Genomic DNA, 14,370 nt, shown 5'->3' with positions numbered 1-14,370 from the left:
CTGTGGTGACTCTCGATTTGTGGAATGCACTCTCCATAGAGGCTCACCTGACACCTTCTTTAAGCGCCAGGTGAAAACATTTCCCTATAACCAGGTCCTGGTTGATTAACATTCTGTGGCCTTTTGAATGTTTGTGGGAATAGGGGTAATTGGTTTATTTTTATTTTTATAAATACAGCTTATTGGCCCTCATCTAATCCACCACTGTGTTCACATCGGCAAACGGATGAAAACTTCCTCTCAGTGTTCTAATGACCACTCCCAACTACAATCTTATTTTCTCCCTGATGCTTTTTCCAGGTGGCCCTCTATAACTTCTCTTTTGTTGGGGTCACATGCATACAAATATGTTCTTTCAAGAAAGCTTACCTGCTTCCTTGCTGGTACACAAATGAAACTCACTGTACCTAGTATGTTAGATTTTAAGATATGCTATGCAAATTTCTGGAGGGATATCTCTGTTTTCTGTCTTTTGCAGAAAATTCAAAGAATTGCAAAGAATAAAATCATTTTGTGGCACATTAAGGGTTTTTTAAAAACAAAAAACCCTATAATCCACATCTTTAAAATGCCACAATACTTTGTACAACTTATTTTTCAACTTTATGTCTCAAAAGTGGTTGCTGTCTTTCAATTAATTATAAGTCTCTCTCTATATATTTAGTACCTCTTTGGGCAACCTAAATGTACCAGCAGGCAATGCTAGACAAGTAATAATTGCATAATAGGTAAATCTGAAAGCACTTGATGGCAATTGGTTTTATTTTACAACATAAAAAGGTGGTTTTTTGGAAGAATAATCCAGATTCAATGTTTTTGTACAAATTAAAATTAATTTTAAGTGTAAAACATTGCAAGGACTTTGGTCTAACTTGATGAGTTTTGTGTCTGCAAAACGACAGAGAACATTTTGTCTCTTAAGCTTCCTGTTATGCACATTTAAAGAGCTTAATGTTTCCTGCTTCCACTTAGTAAAAGGAGAGCATTGCGCATTTTTGCAGAATGCCAATGAGACAGTTGCATTACAGAAACAATGCCTAAGTGACTTTGAAAATGTGGTCAGACATCAGCAGAATCTCATCTCATGGGGAAAAAATGGGCTTTATATCCGAAAGCAAAACTTACCATGTTCAAAATGCAACACACAATAAAACTAACATACGCTTTCAGTATTTAAGTTAGGTTCTGTACATCTTATTCACAGATTTATCTACTACTATGGTACCTCGGGTTACGTACGCTTCAGGTTACAGACTCTGCTAACCCAGAAATAGTACCTCGGGTTAAGAACTTTGCTTCAGGATGAGAACAGAAATCGTGCTCCGGTGGCGCAGTGGCAGCAGGAGGCCCCATTAGCTAAAGTGGTGCTTCAGGTTAAGAACAGTTTCAGGTTAAGAACGGACCTCCGGAACAAATTAAGTACTTAACCCGAGGTACCACTGTAATGTAAGCATTGTCTCATTGGAAACAACACAGCCTTCCTAAATACCTGTAGTATTTTACTAACAAAGTTACAGTGCATAGGAATATTTTAATCTGACACAAAGAACAACAATAGATCTGACTGCTAGGCTGATAATCTTCTTATCACACCCTGTGAAACCTAGCTCTAATATTTGACAGTGTGAGCTTCCATTACTCGGCAACCCATTCTATAAAGGCCAACAATGGAGAAAGAATGAAGTGGAGTGTGGAAGAACCTCCATATCTACATAAAAGAGATTAGAGGGGACAGCGTTCCATTTTACAGCTCAATCATATTGTGTTAGCATGCGCTTATCCGAGCGCGGATGAAATTGAAAGAGAAATAAAAAAGAGTCAGGCAGATAGGAACCAGAAAAGCGAGGCATGAGCAATTTCCAAGGATATAAAAGGATGCTAATGGTGGGGCCCTGTCATTCTTAAAAAGGGCTATTAGGGCACCATCATCTGTTCTTGTGCCTTTACGCTCCTGTAACTGAAGTCAAGAATTTCCTAATACCATTGTGATCATTTTCTTCTACAGATAAGATGCGGTCATGTTTCACAACAACACTTTTCATTTGTTTGATTTATTAATGCAAGTAGACTAATTCTATTTACTGATAAAGCCTTTCAATCCATATATAAAGGTGTGTGTGTGTTTCCTTTCTGGAAAAGGTATGTTTCTGCTCATTTCTGTATCTTTTTGTTCACTAGAAAAAAGCTAGAGCAGCACGGTAGTATCAATGGAATTTAAGTGGGCACCAAAAAAATGATAATCATTCAAGGGATTGATGCAAAATTTTAAGAAATTACTCCAAAATTAAGAAATGAGAGGAAATGGTGACAGAATACAGAATAAAGAATAAAGCAGTGTTTCTTCTAATTTTTTTAAAAAATCAAATTTTCTTGATTAGCTGTAAAATTAAATTTATCTGCATGAGAAAATCAATCAATTTTTAGATAAAACAACAAATTGAATATGCTTCTAATATGCTTTGGACATTTACTGGTTCCAAATTATGCTCAGAAAAAGCTCCTTAGGCTGCAATCCTATACCCATTTATCTGGGAGTCAGTTCCACTAAACGCAATGGGACTCACTTTTGAATAGCCATGTATAGAACCATGTGTTAAAAATTCTATACCTTTAGAAACTAAGTTTTAAGGAACTATAGGAAAACCATGATTGCAAAGTCAAACATGATGACTTCCATTAACATAAATTGCTGTAGCAGTACTGCCCCCTTCTACTTTTCAGTACCAACACATAGAAAGGGAAAATGGAAAGCTGTCATTAAAGCATTAAAGGAGGTGAAGATGCACACATTTTGGCAAAGTTATCCTTTTCCTGAATAATAAGATGGTTGGAACTAATTTTATTTTATTTGTAATAACCTGGAGAATTATTCTGAAGTGATCACTTCTACATTTGCTTAAATGACTCCATAATGGACATTAAGATAAATAAATAATAACTATACTATGTTCTTTAAAATATTATCTATATTTATTTTATTAATTTAGAAAATATGTATCCTGCCTCTTGGTTACAAGATCTCCCACAATGGCAATGTATGCAATGCAATGTATGCAATAAAAATATGCTGGTACCCAAAGTTTCAATAAAATACATAAATAAAGTTAAAATGTAGATAATCAAATTCTATATAATTAAAAATTGAAGTAACCACGTTGAGAGCACCGGTTTTTGCATCTTGCCCTTATGCGTTCAGTATTTTGGTGACTTACTTCCAACCAATGAGTGAAAATTTTAACAAACTTTGCATTCCAAAAGGGCTACCAGAAGGTTCTGTACTCAATTCAATCTCTTATCTCCTTCTAGCCAAGTGAACACCAGTATGTATATTTAGCTAATAGGTTTAATATACCACCATAAGCCGGGTTTTGAATTTGCCTCTGACCGTGGGCCTGCTGTTGAAGTATTCCTCAACAGCTCACAATTGGTTCAGATTCCTGGTCTGTAATTTAGAATGCCAGTCTTTAAGCATCCAACAGCTTTCGCTGCTAACTGCAGGCACTGAACCATTGTTTTCTCTCCTTCTAGATTGCCTGGTTTCTTCCATACCCACAAGCAAACCTATGTCATGTATTCACAACACAAATCAAACTGATAAAATATATTTGGCAATCACCATGATGTGTTATTGACCGACTTCTAGGGCAAATGCCCCCATATTGGTAAGACTGATGTAGGCATTGTCCAGAGATGAAACTCAAACTCACCTATTTAACTAGCTTTGACTTAATCTGGGGTGCTTTATTAGCAACCAGTGTAAGACAAAGTAGCTAGTATAATACAGAGTGATGTTTAAATTAGTTTACAATTTGCTTGGGCTCATCTAGACCTGCTCTGAACAAAGCCATTCAGAAATGTCAGCTGTGTTCCTAACCACTGTAACAAATTGTTGCCTGAACGCTGCACACCTAATGACTTCAAATTAGCTTCACTGCGATATTGCCTGACAGTTCGTTACGACTGTTAGTAACATAGCTGGCGTATCATGACCAATAAATTGGTTTCAGTGTGGGCTGGGAAAGGGACTTCCATCAATTTGATTAAAGAAATTACTGTAGCATTCAAAGCATAAAGACAAACTAGTTTAAGGAGACAGAAATAAGTTAACTGTACCAGAAAAACATTGCTCATGATTCAAAAGCTCGTTTATAAGCCATTTGTGATGCAAACTCTGAACAACTAAATTTCTTCTGTGAAGAAAATGCGGAGCGCTTCAGAACGTGTGTTACTGTCCTCCTTTCTAAGCAAATTATGATTTAGATGTGTATTGATAGTTGTTTATTATTTGGTTTTGAGAAGTAATTAGAATCATTCAGGCTTGTGCCTTGCATTGTTCAAATTCACTGGAAGAGACAGTGCCTGATCCAAAGTGTTAAGGTAGCATTAAGGAGAGCAGTAAAAAAAAAGTCTCAGAAGCTATTTTATGTTCTTTGTCAAATCCTCTCGAAATCTTCACAACTCATGTGGCTACTCTGAAACAGTTAGGCCTATCCACACACTGGGGGGGGGGGGGGAGCATCTGTGTACATATTCTTAGCAAAGTGAGTAACAATGCCAAATAACCAGGCACTGTGTGTATTTCTCGTCTGAATGCCCAATCCAACAGCCTGTGGAGAATAGCCCTCAGTTCCTCAAACCAAGGAGCTGATCATGGTGTCACAAATCATCTCCTAGGTTGCTACAGGGATTGCAGAAGGAGGAGGAGAACCATTTGTGCCACCTTGAGCTCCTTGGCTAAAATGGTGGGATATGAACACAATAAATAAACAAATTGCTGCTTCACTCCTGGTAGCAAGATGTATTGGGCCAACCCTGAAGACAAGGAAGGTTGTTAAAGGAGGAAGTGCTAAATATTTATTTGAAAAAATCAAAGCATTGGTTGCAGATCATACTGGTCATGTAATCTAGAACTGTTATGTTGTCTGTAGACATTAAAGTACACCTGTACTCATGGTTCATGGCTGCCTACAGTGTCAGCTGCTTTAGGACACACGTGTGCCAACACAAATTCAAACCAAGTGAAATGGGGTAGGTGTAGGACGGTGTGTGTGTGGTGGAAGGAACAATTTCACTGAACCCAAAGAAAGCTTAAGTTGTTTGATATGTACAAACTCCTTCCAAAATGTTATTTCCAGTTACTGTTGCCTGAGGCAAGACGTATAAGCAAAAGACAAATTCTCTTGCTTATTTTCTGTGGAATGTGGGCAGCATGTGGAAATATTAAACCAAAACAGTTTTCACACAAGTGCTTTATGACCATTAAGACTCCTTTGGATGTGCATGTCACAAAGGGCTTTAACCTACATGTTTTGCTAAGGTAGAACCAGAAGAGATAAAACCCTGCCTGCAGGGGTGCAATTCACAGGGACCAAGGTGGGCCCAGCATATAATGCTAGTTTAAAGGAGAGGCAGCATAAAAAGGTAAAGGGACCCCTGACCATCAGGTCCAGTTGTGGCCGACTCTGCAGTTGCGGCGCTCATCTCGCTTTATTAGCCGAGGGAGCCTGCGTACAGCTTCTGGGTCATGTGGCCAGCATGACTAAGCCGCTTCTGGCGAACCAGAGCAGCACACGGAAATGTCGTTTACCTTCCTGCCGGAGCGGTACCTATTTATCTACTTGCACTTTGACGTGCTTTCGAACTGCTAGGTTGACAGGAGCAGGGACCGAGCAACGGGAGCTCACCCCGTCACCGGGATTTGAACTGCCAACCTTCTGATCAGCAAGCCCTAGGCTCAGTGGTTTAGACCACAGCACCACAACTAGTCATTATTACCTTGTGGTCTCCACATTTAATGCCCTACATGTATTATTTTCTTATTTAATCTTTTATGTAATGGTTTTTAAAAGACAGAAATCTCATAAGATATACTTGTTTATAGATTCTGTACCTGGAATATGTTTAGCCCATCCAATGATGACCACCAGCTCTCTGTCTGCCAGGTCACAAAGAGTGGTGAGGGCCTTGATGTCACTGTCTGGCACAGTGGGGTCGGGCATGGCATAGATCTTCTCTGGTTCAGCCACCAGCAAATGAGAGACAATCTTGTTATCTGTGAATATAGATCAGAACATATGTTAATACTAATCACTGTATTTTCCATGACTCCACTTAAGAATCTAATAATAATAATAATAATAATAATTTATTATTTGTACCCCGCGGCTTCCATAGAAAACCAAAAATACACTAAAATATCACAGATTAAAAACTTCCCTGAACAGGGCTGCCTTAAGATGTCTTCTGAATGTCAGGTAGTTATTTATCGCTTTGACATCCGATGGGAGGGCGTTCCACAGGGCAGGCGCCACTACCGAGAAGGCCCTCTGCCTGGTTCCCTGTAGCTTTGCTTCTCGCAATGAGGGAACTGCCAGAAGGCCCTCGGCGCTGGACCTCAGCATCCGGGCAGAACGATGGGGGTGGAGACGCTCCTTCAGGTATACTGGGCCGAGGCCGTTTAGGGCTTTAAAGGTCAACACCAGCACTTTGAATTGTGCTCGGAAACGTACTAATCTAGTCCAACTCCCTGCAACACAGGAATCTTTCACCCAACATGGAGCTCGAACCCACGACCCTGAGATTATGAGTCTCATGCTCTACCAACTGAGCTATCCACAAATATTAAGTTTTGGCCTGTATAACATTTGCTATGTCACTGCTGGTCTGGGGATATAGCCCCTATCTACCAGAATTGGTGGGAATGTTATTTACTTCAATGGGATCAGGTGTGAACATATAAATCTATATATACCACTCATGAGACCCAGTGTGAAGTTGTGAAGTATAGGATGGGAGAAACCAAGGTTCAAATTGTCACTTAGTGGAGTTCAAGTGTTTTCAGAAACTGCATTCAATGGCTATAAAACCTGAGGAAATTCATTCTAAGATTTTTCTTTAAATGTTCTATTGTATAATTTATCCAGGAGTTCTTATCTATTTCTGTCTCTAGTATTTTATAAACTATATCACAAATTTAAAAAATGTCAGTTCCTCATAAACCAAACACAAGACACCACTTCAAGTATGTTTGTTTATTATTATTACAATGTAAAAGCGTCCTGTTCACAAGTGAATGGAGGAACTCTTAGACTGAAAGTTGATGTGGGACAGAGGGTGGAACAGAGATTGTTTCAACTGTTTGACCATTCTAGTTAATGTAGATTATGTATTCAAATCACAGAGGAGGGAAATTCAAAAGCTGATCTGGTATTACAGTACTTAGCAACAGGCCTGGAGTCATATGCTCATTGTTTCATAAGAACTACTAAAGCTACACCAACAAACGAACAAAATCCCCCCAACATTCTACTATTCTCAGACTAATTAATGGGTATTATTTATCTCATCTAAAGGTGACAGATAGCAGTTTTAGTATTTCTTGATAAACAGCTTTCAGTGATGATGTTAAACTGTTGGCTGCAGTGCACACACACACAGACACAGACACAGACACAGACACACACACACACACACACACACACACACACACACACACACTCCTCCATTAATTCACTGTTTTATTACCCACGGTTGCTTCCTATAACAAAATTACCAAAACAAACAAGTAAATATTTTCACAACTTTTCTTAAATATTTCTTTTCTTAAAGTCCAAGGTTTGTCTAGTATTAGTAATAAAATGTATGCAGACAGAGGAGATGTGAGTTGCTTGGATTTTGAAATCTAGTAACTATTTTAACAAATTTGTTGAAGTGCCAAAGACTCACCAAGTTAATTATTTTAAAAAAGCATGGATGAGAGCAGCATATTTAGGGATGGGGTGGTAGAAAATGAAATATTCTCTATTTTTCCCTTAAACATTTCCCTTTGTGCAGTGATTCAGGATGCTGTACAGTTTAATTTAAGGTTCACAGAGTTTTCATACCCATTGTTCTGACAACATGACAAGACCTGTAGGCAGACCACTGGGTTGTGGTGAAAAGAAAGGAAATAATAATAAAAAAGTGTGTGTTGTGAACATTTCCTAATCTCTATTATTTCGCTATGGGGGGAAAGCATTGTCAGTATTGAAAGTACAAATCCAGGGGCATTCTGAATGTGCTCAGGAAGCCGCATCAGTTAGAATAGCCACAAGCATGGTTCCTAGGTAAATCTTATTTAACGTTTCCCTAATTAGAATCAATAAAACCCAATTTTCATTCCACTGCCTTTGTTGTGCTCAGACTATCTGTCAGAACCCAGAAAATCTCCCTGGCTACTTCTTTAGTTAAAGTGATTTCACTGTTTCACTCTTGACACTTGCTGGGACGGATGCAAAAGAACCAAAAAGAAGTTATGCTATATGTGTTTCTTATAGGATGAACTAAGAAAAATGACCAGGGAGCCATTAAATAAATATCTAAATAAAGGACTGCATGTGAGGACCGGAAGCTAGTTCATCTTGAGCAATAGAATCCTCTAAAATATGTTTCATTAAATTATTGCATGTTGTGTAATATCTCAATGATTTTGGCTAGGCACAGGGAAGACAATTCACTGAAAGGTTATACTACATATTTCCCTTTGAAATGAATGGGAGCTGTGAAAGAGCAGGGTAGTATTCTTGTACAGTGCCTGTTCATTTTAATGGGGCATTCCCAAGACGACTTACTGGTGGATTGCACCCTTCCAATTCCTCACATTTTCAGCCGGGACACATTAACCTATGTCTGTGATAAAAAGGCTTAATTGTGAGTACATGTGCCGAGCTGTCAGCAATTCAACTCAATGGCACAATATAAAACAAATGAAAAGCTGGCAATCTGTGCATCCAGAAAATCTAAACCTCTAATGAAATTAAGCATTAGAGTTTATTGAATTTTATTGTATTATCAGAAAGTTTTTATTATAATGCGCAAAATCTGCTTAATGCAACCCTAGATTGTATTTACAGAGTGGTGGAACAGCTTATCCAGACTGTGTGGAAGATGCCAGATTGGACAATTGAAGGTATAATCAGCATAATGTTTTTTGGAAAGGCAAAAGGAAACGATGCCATATGTTCACTTAAGCTTTAATTTTATGTAAAACTGGTTTCTTTTCCCTTTGACATAGCTAAAATGCCCTTTTGCTTACAGTTCAAACTCTGTTTATTTGCTTTCCAGGTCTCCATATGCTCATGCTTAATGCACACAGTAGTGTCCCCTACTGGGGAATGGGAGGTGAAAAACAACATACTGCTTTTTTCTTATACACAAGCAGGTAAGTGCCATCAGGGTAATCCTTGGAGCCTTTTATTACTCTTGTCCAAAGTGAAGGCTCTTGTAGCCTGGAGGCTTCTGCCACTGCTTAGACACCAAAACAGCTATTTTGAAAGTGACATACAAAAGAATTCACAAGTGCTGTTGGCTGCTAATTCTTGTTTTTGTAGACTACCCAACTTGTTTCTTCGAGAATTAGCAGCTTCTGCATGATTTGTACAAATGGCTTTATAAGCCTTTAGCTTATCAAACTGTATCTTGTTCTTTCTTCTAATATCAGCTGCATATGAGAACATTAACACCCTCCCTATGCATGTTGTAGGTGTAGCACTCTCCTGCTTTAATCTAATACTAGCTAGTAGTGTGTCAGCCTTCTATTGCTATAAATTAATGAGGCTCCTAATGTATTTTCATTGGGAGGTTGAGCAGTCAAACTCATTTAGTTAGTGAAAACTGCAAAAATCACTTTCTTGTAAAATCTGAGACTAGAAGCTTCAATGAACTAATGATCACAGCATGAGCTGTTTTATGTACCACTGAAAATAAAGATCACCTGTAAATGTAAAATTTGCACTGCATAAATTGTGCATTAGCAAGCTCTCACCCTTAAAAGAGTCTTTTCTTGACTCTTCAGAGAAAGGATACGGATGATATGAATAGTTTACAAAATCATCATTGATAAGGAACATAATGCATATGATTCGTTTCAGATGCTTCTTGCTTTAGTGGGATGCAACCTCATGTATACGTACCAAGGAAAAAACCACCAACTGATTTACTTACATGGCTTTTTGGCTGGCTGAACTAGCTGAGGATTCAGGTATGGGCTATTTTCTGCATCTATTCTGCGCTTGTACTTCTGACGACCTCCACGTACTCTGTCTAGGCGCACTCCTGAAGGTGAGACAAAAAAAGAAAGGTGTGTTTAAAACATTTGGAAGAAAATATCTTATGGAATGATGAAACTTTCCAATAAAACAGTAAAAGTTCAAGATTGTTTGAAATTGAAAGAAGTGAAAGAAATGGGCACAGTATAAAATTCAACAACTTCAGCTTTACACCAATTCAAAAGTGTTAGGAAATATTCCTGCTATTTCTGCTATTGAGGCATAAGTGCTTACATTTATACAGATAAAACAGCACTACCCATATCAAATCAGTATGCTGGGGAAGCCCCGGTACTTCTAGAAGTACAAAAATCTGGAAATGGGGTGCTAAGAAAGAGAGGACTCTCTGCAGAATGTGTGCGCTCAGTGATCATAAAATGCTGGCTAGAATGGTGTGTCACAGAAGCCAGGTGGAAGCAGGAATGGAACGAAGTGTCCCGCAGAAGTGCATGGCTAATTTTTTAGAACACTAAGCAATAAACACTTCACACTGCAACATTTTGTTGCAAGCCCCACTTATATTCATAGGGCCATTCTTATCATGAAATCAGCAATAAAATCAGTGCAATACAGCAAAACAAAACAATCACAATAAAACCAGCAACGAAGCAGCAGTTAAAATTAACAGGCAGAACTTTAAAGCCTGTAAGCATTTTAAAAAATATTTATCCGACACCAAAAGGATAACAGAGTGGGTGCCAGGCAAGCCTCCCTCGTGAGGAAGCCCAATAATCAGGGTGCCATCACTGAAAATGTTCTCTTCCTCTTTTCAGGTCAGATGTTGGACACCTAAAGGACAGCCTTCACCAATGATCTCAGCACATGGGCTGGGGGGAGGGGATATCTTGGTGTATGGAGTATTAAGGGAGGGGCAGTACCTCTGTTGGAAGACATGTTGTGTTCCCTTTTGGGAATTTTCCATTCCACCTTTAGTTACAGACATGGAACTGTTACATGTCACATGTCTGTTTACATTCCAGCACTGTTTGCTGGTGTAAGCGGAACTTCCGCAGTGTTGTTTTGCTTTTGCTTTTCTCTCTCTCTCAGAAGAGATGGCAAAAAGAGACGACATGTTTCTTTGTCCTGATTTATGTTTAATAAATCTGTAGTTTGTTAGTATGTCTCCACAAGCCTCAAGCCTCTTTCACTGCGCAGTTTGCTCTGCTAAGTAAAGTGTGCCCATGTCAGCAGACTTGGGTCACTGACTTATGTCGCACCAGAGGTCGAGGGATCTTCACAGCATGATGGCTGGAAGGAGACGATCTGGGTAGTTCATTCACCCTGGTCCCCACAATGCACTCAGCCCTCACCTGTGGCACCTAGAAGCTATCAGCATATGACAGTGGCCACATCCCAGGAAACAGCTTTGACTGGCCGACTAAACAAGGTGAGAGTACCCAATGGCTCTTAAACCCTTGGTGAATTAGGGACTTGCCTATCCCCTGCATGCAAAGGCAGGCTCCAGGAGATTGAGCAGATGAGACTAACAGTGAGTCCAATGGCCAGGAAGGCTTTTTTCTGCAGGTGCTGTTGAGGAAATGAGGGGCAGATGGTGCTCATTAACCAGCGAAGATAGCTCATCTAGGAGAAAGAAAAGTCTGGTCTTAAACCTCTTCTGCCTTGTGGCTCATTTCTGAAAAAGGACCAACAGTCAGGAAAACTGCACTGCTGAAAACCTTGTCTGGAGAGAGCTTTACAGACTGCAGCAAGCAAATGAAGCAATGGGCAGAACACTAGCAAGAGTGTTGGAAAACATGGTCTCCAACACAGCAATTGACAGCATCCAAACTGCCTGTCTTGGAAGAGCTGGGTATTCCTCCCTCCCTTGATGAGCTGAAAAATGCCATCATCTTTCAGGCATGTGGTTAAGCCCCAGGACAGGACAGAATCCCAACAGTGCTGAAAGCCGGCCTCAGTTCCTCCCTCATGACACACCTCTAAGGCCTTCTCTTGCAGTGCTGGGAAAAGGGATCCATGCCACAAGATATGAACAACCCCAGCATTTGGAGCCTCTATAAGGACATAGGTGACTGTGATTATTCTAACAACTATCATGGAATCACCATGCTTAGTACTGCACCTTATTGTTCTCAACAGACTGCAGTCACTTGCTGACAGGGTCTATCCTGGGTCGCAATGTGGTGTTAGAGCTCAGAGGTCAACAGTCAACATGATTTTCTCACTGTGCCAACTGCAGGAGAAATGCCAAGAGCAGAGACACTCCTTGTAGATTGCCTTCATAGACCTGGTGAAGGCCTTTGACCTCATCAGCCGAAAAGGACTCTTCACACTGTTCTACAAGATGGGATGCCCATCACAACATGATCATGTCCTCCTCTCTTTGGCCTATTTTAATCCCTGTCGCTCTTGCATGCCTTCAGTTCAACTGAAGACGGTATGTACATCCATGCAAGGAGTGACGGGGGTCTGTTCAACCTGGCATGTCTCCATGCCAATAAAAAAGTGTGGTGGGTTCTTATCCATGAGATGTTGTTTGCAGATAACGCAGCCTTTACAGCACACTCCAAGGAAGCTCTACAGAGACTCATCAAATGTTTTGCCCAATCCTCCATGGAGTTCGGCCTCACCATCAGCCTGATGAAGACCAATATCCATAGCTGTCAACGTTTCCCTTTTTTTAAGGAAAATTCCCTTATTCCGAATAGGATTCCTCGGAAGAAAAGGGAAAAGTTGACAGCTATGCCAATATCCTGGGTCAGGATGTCAATAGCATTCCATGCATCAGCACTGATGACCACTCACTTGAGGTGGTAGACAATTTTGTCTATCCAGGCTCTATCATAACTAGCAAATTTTCCATTGACACTGAGAGAGACAATCATATTGGCAAGGCCACTATGGCAATGGCTTGTCTCACCTTTCCAAAAGGGTAGGGTAGAATGTGATGGTAACGCCCAATACCAATATGAGGGTCTACCAGACTTGTGTGCTGAGCACACTGCTTTATGGAAGTGAGTCATGGGCAACTTACACCCACCAAAAGTGATGCCTCAATGCCTTCCATATGCGCTGCGTCAGGAAGATTTTTGACGTCACATGGCTGGACAGCATTTCAAATCAAGATGTGCTCTCCCAAACCCACATTCCCAGCATGTTGTCACTTCTGTCTCAGTGAGGTCTACTCTGGCTTCATCATGTCCACAGAATGGAAGATGGCAGGATCCCCAAGGATGTGCTCAATGGAAGCTGGCTGCAGGCACTAGGCCTGTTGGCAGACTAACTCTGCATCTACAAACATGACATGAAGGCTTGCAACATTAACCCCACCATATGGAAATCCTTTTCAGAAGATTGCAGTGCCTGGAGACAGACAGGTTGTGTATCCACAGCAGTGACCAGAGGAAGAATGACTGCTGAAAGGAACACAGAGGGAAGAAACTCCATGGTGCACCTGCAGCAGCAATACTGAACGCCTTTATCTATCCCACCTGCCATAAAGCATGTCTCTCCTGTACTGGTCTCTACAGCCACAGCAAGCACTGTAGCTCTCCAACAATTTGACTTTATCCCTGAAGGCATACTCTCCTGAGACAGATGGATGCCTAGGCATCAAGCAATGTATGGCTTTGAATATAAAATAATGTAGGGCTTTACAGATAAGCACCAGCTCTTTGGATTGGACTTGAAAATGGCCTGCAGACCAATGCAGCTCTATTAAGCACTTTTGCGGTGTCCAGTCCCAAACAGTAGCCTAGTGGTTCTATTCTGAACTAACTTCAGTTTCTGGAGCCCTCTTCCAAAGTAGCCCCACAGATGATGTATTAAATTAGTCAATCCTTGATGTTAAGGGAGCATGAATTGCCTCGCTGTTCACAGAAGGCACAGCTGGTGCACCAGCTTTAGCTGATGAAAGACATTCCATCCCACAGAGGCCACTTGGGCCTCCAGTGACAAAGATGCAAACTAGACTGTAAACCTGATCCATTACTCAAAGAAATGGGTACAAGACAGTTTTATTGATAAGGCAGTTTGCATATTTCCCAAGGCGTTTCAAACATAAATATTCTTCCTCTCTAGGTAACACCAGAAGCATATTCAAAAGGGTGTGTCAATGCTGCTCAATAGTGACAAACTTGATACAGTGGTACCTCAGGCTACATACGCTTCAGGTTACACACACTTCAGGTTACAGACTCCGCTAACCCAGAAATAGTGCTTCAGGTTAAGAACTTTGCTTTAGGATGAGAACAGACATCGTGCTCCGGCGGCACAGCGGCAGCAGGAGGCCCCATTAGCTAAAGTGGTGCTTCAGGTTAAGAACAGT

At 40.4% G+C, this 14,370-nt stretch overlaps 1 protein-coding gene across 35 annotated transcripts in view; it reads right to left on the bottom strand.

Annotated features, from left to right (window-relative positions):
- Positions 1-14,370, bottom strand: part of ESRRG (estrogen related receptor gamma) — a 471,650-nt gene that overhangs the window by 54,252 nt on the left and 403,028 nt on the right. For all 35 annotated transcript variants that reach the window (XM_083605305.1, XM_083605327.1, XM_083605314.1 and 32 more), the window contains 2 exons: positions 9,982-10,092; positions 5,891-6,052 (listed from right to left, as the gene is read on the bottom strand). In XM_083605305.1, the coding sequence (XP_083461431.1) occupies positions 5,891-6,052; positions 9,982-10,092 (273 nt within the window). The remainder of the gene's footprint in view (positions 1-5,890; positions 6,053-9,981; positions 10,093-14,370) is intronic.

This window comes from Podarcis filfolensis (genome assembly GCF_964270895.1).
Source record: "Podarcis filfolensis genome assembly, chromosome: 3".
NCBI lineage: Eukaryota > Metazoa > Chordata > Lepidosauria > Squamata > Lacertidae > Podarcis > Podarcis filfolensis.
The sequence above is the reverse complement of the archived record's forward strand: the minus strand, read 5'-3'. Positions and strand labels throughout refer to the sequence as shown.